The sequence below is a fragment of the Mercurialis annua genome, linkage group LG1-X, assembly GCF_937616625.2.
Source record: "Mercurialis annua linkage group LG1-X, ddMerAnnu1.2, whole genome shotgun sequence".
NCBI lineage: Eukaryota > Viridiplantae > Streptophyta > Magnoliopsida > Malpighiales > Euphorbiaceae > Mercurialis > Mercurialis annua.
In genome coordinates this window covers 57,905,887-57,906,401 of record NC_065570.1, presented here as the reverse complement: position 1 = coordinate 57,906,401, position 515 = coordinate 57,905,887, and the positions used below count along the sequence as shown (strand labels likewise).

General features: G+C 48.0%; 1 protein-coding gene across 1 annotated transcript; it reads left to right on the top strand.

Moving 5' to 3' along the window:
- Positions 1-515, top strand: LOC126673802 (histone H3.2-like). The gene has a single exon (XM_050368083.2). The coding sequence runs from the start codon at positions 99-101 to the stop codon at positions 513-515; it is 417 nt and encodes a 138-aa protein (XP_050224040.1). The 5' UTR covers positions 1-98.

Genomic DNA, 515 nt, shown 5'->3' with positions numbered 1-515 from the left:
TAATAAACCCCCAACCTCCCCACAATCTCCACAACCCTATCAGCAATCAAAAATCAAATCTTCAGTGATTATTCATCCTTCCAACAAATTAATCACAAATGGCTCGCACAAAGCAAACAGCAAGGAAATCAACCGGAGGCAAAGCCCCAAGGAAGCAGCTGGCAACAAAAGCAGCTCGCAAATCTGCACCAGCCACCGGAGGAGTGAAGAAGCCTCACAGATTTAGGCCAGGAACTGTTGCACTCAGAGAGATCAGGAAGTATCAGAAGAGCACCGAACTCTTGATCCGCAAGCTCCCTTTCCAGAGGCTGGTTAGAGAAATCGCTCAGGATTTTAAAACCGATCTGCGATTCCAGAGCAGCGCTGTTGCAGCTCTACAGGAGGCCGCTGAGGCTTACCTAGTTGGGCTCTTTGAGGACACTAATCTGTGCGCTATTCATGCCAAGAGGGTTACCATCATGCCCAAAGATATCCAGTTGGCTCGTAGAATTAGGGGTGTGATAACATACGGATAA

Coding starts and splice junctions, on each gene's coding strand:
- LOC126673802 (XM_050368083.2), top strand. CDS start 99: ATGGCTCGCACAAAGCAAACAGCAAGGAAATCAACCGGAGGCAAAGCC.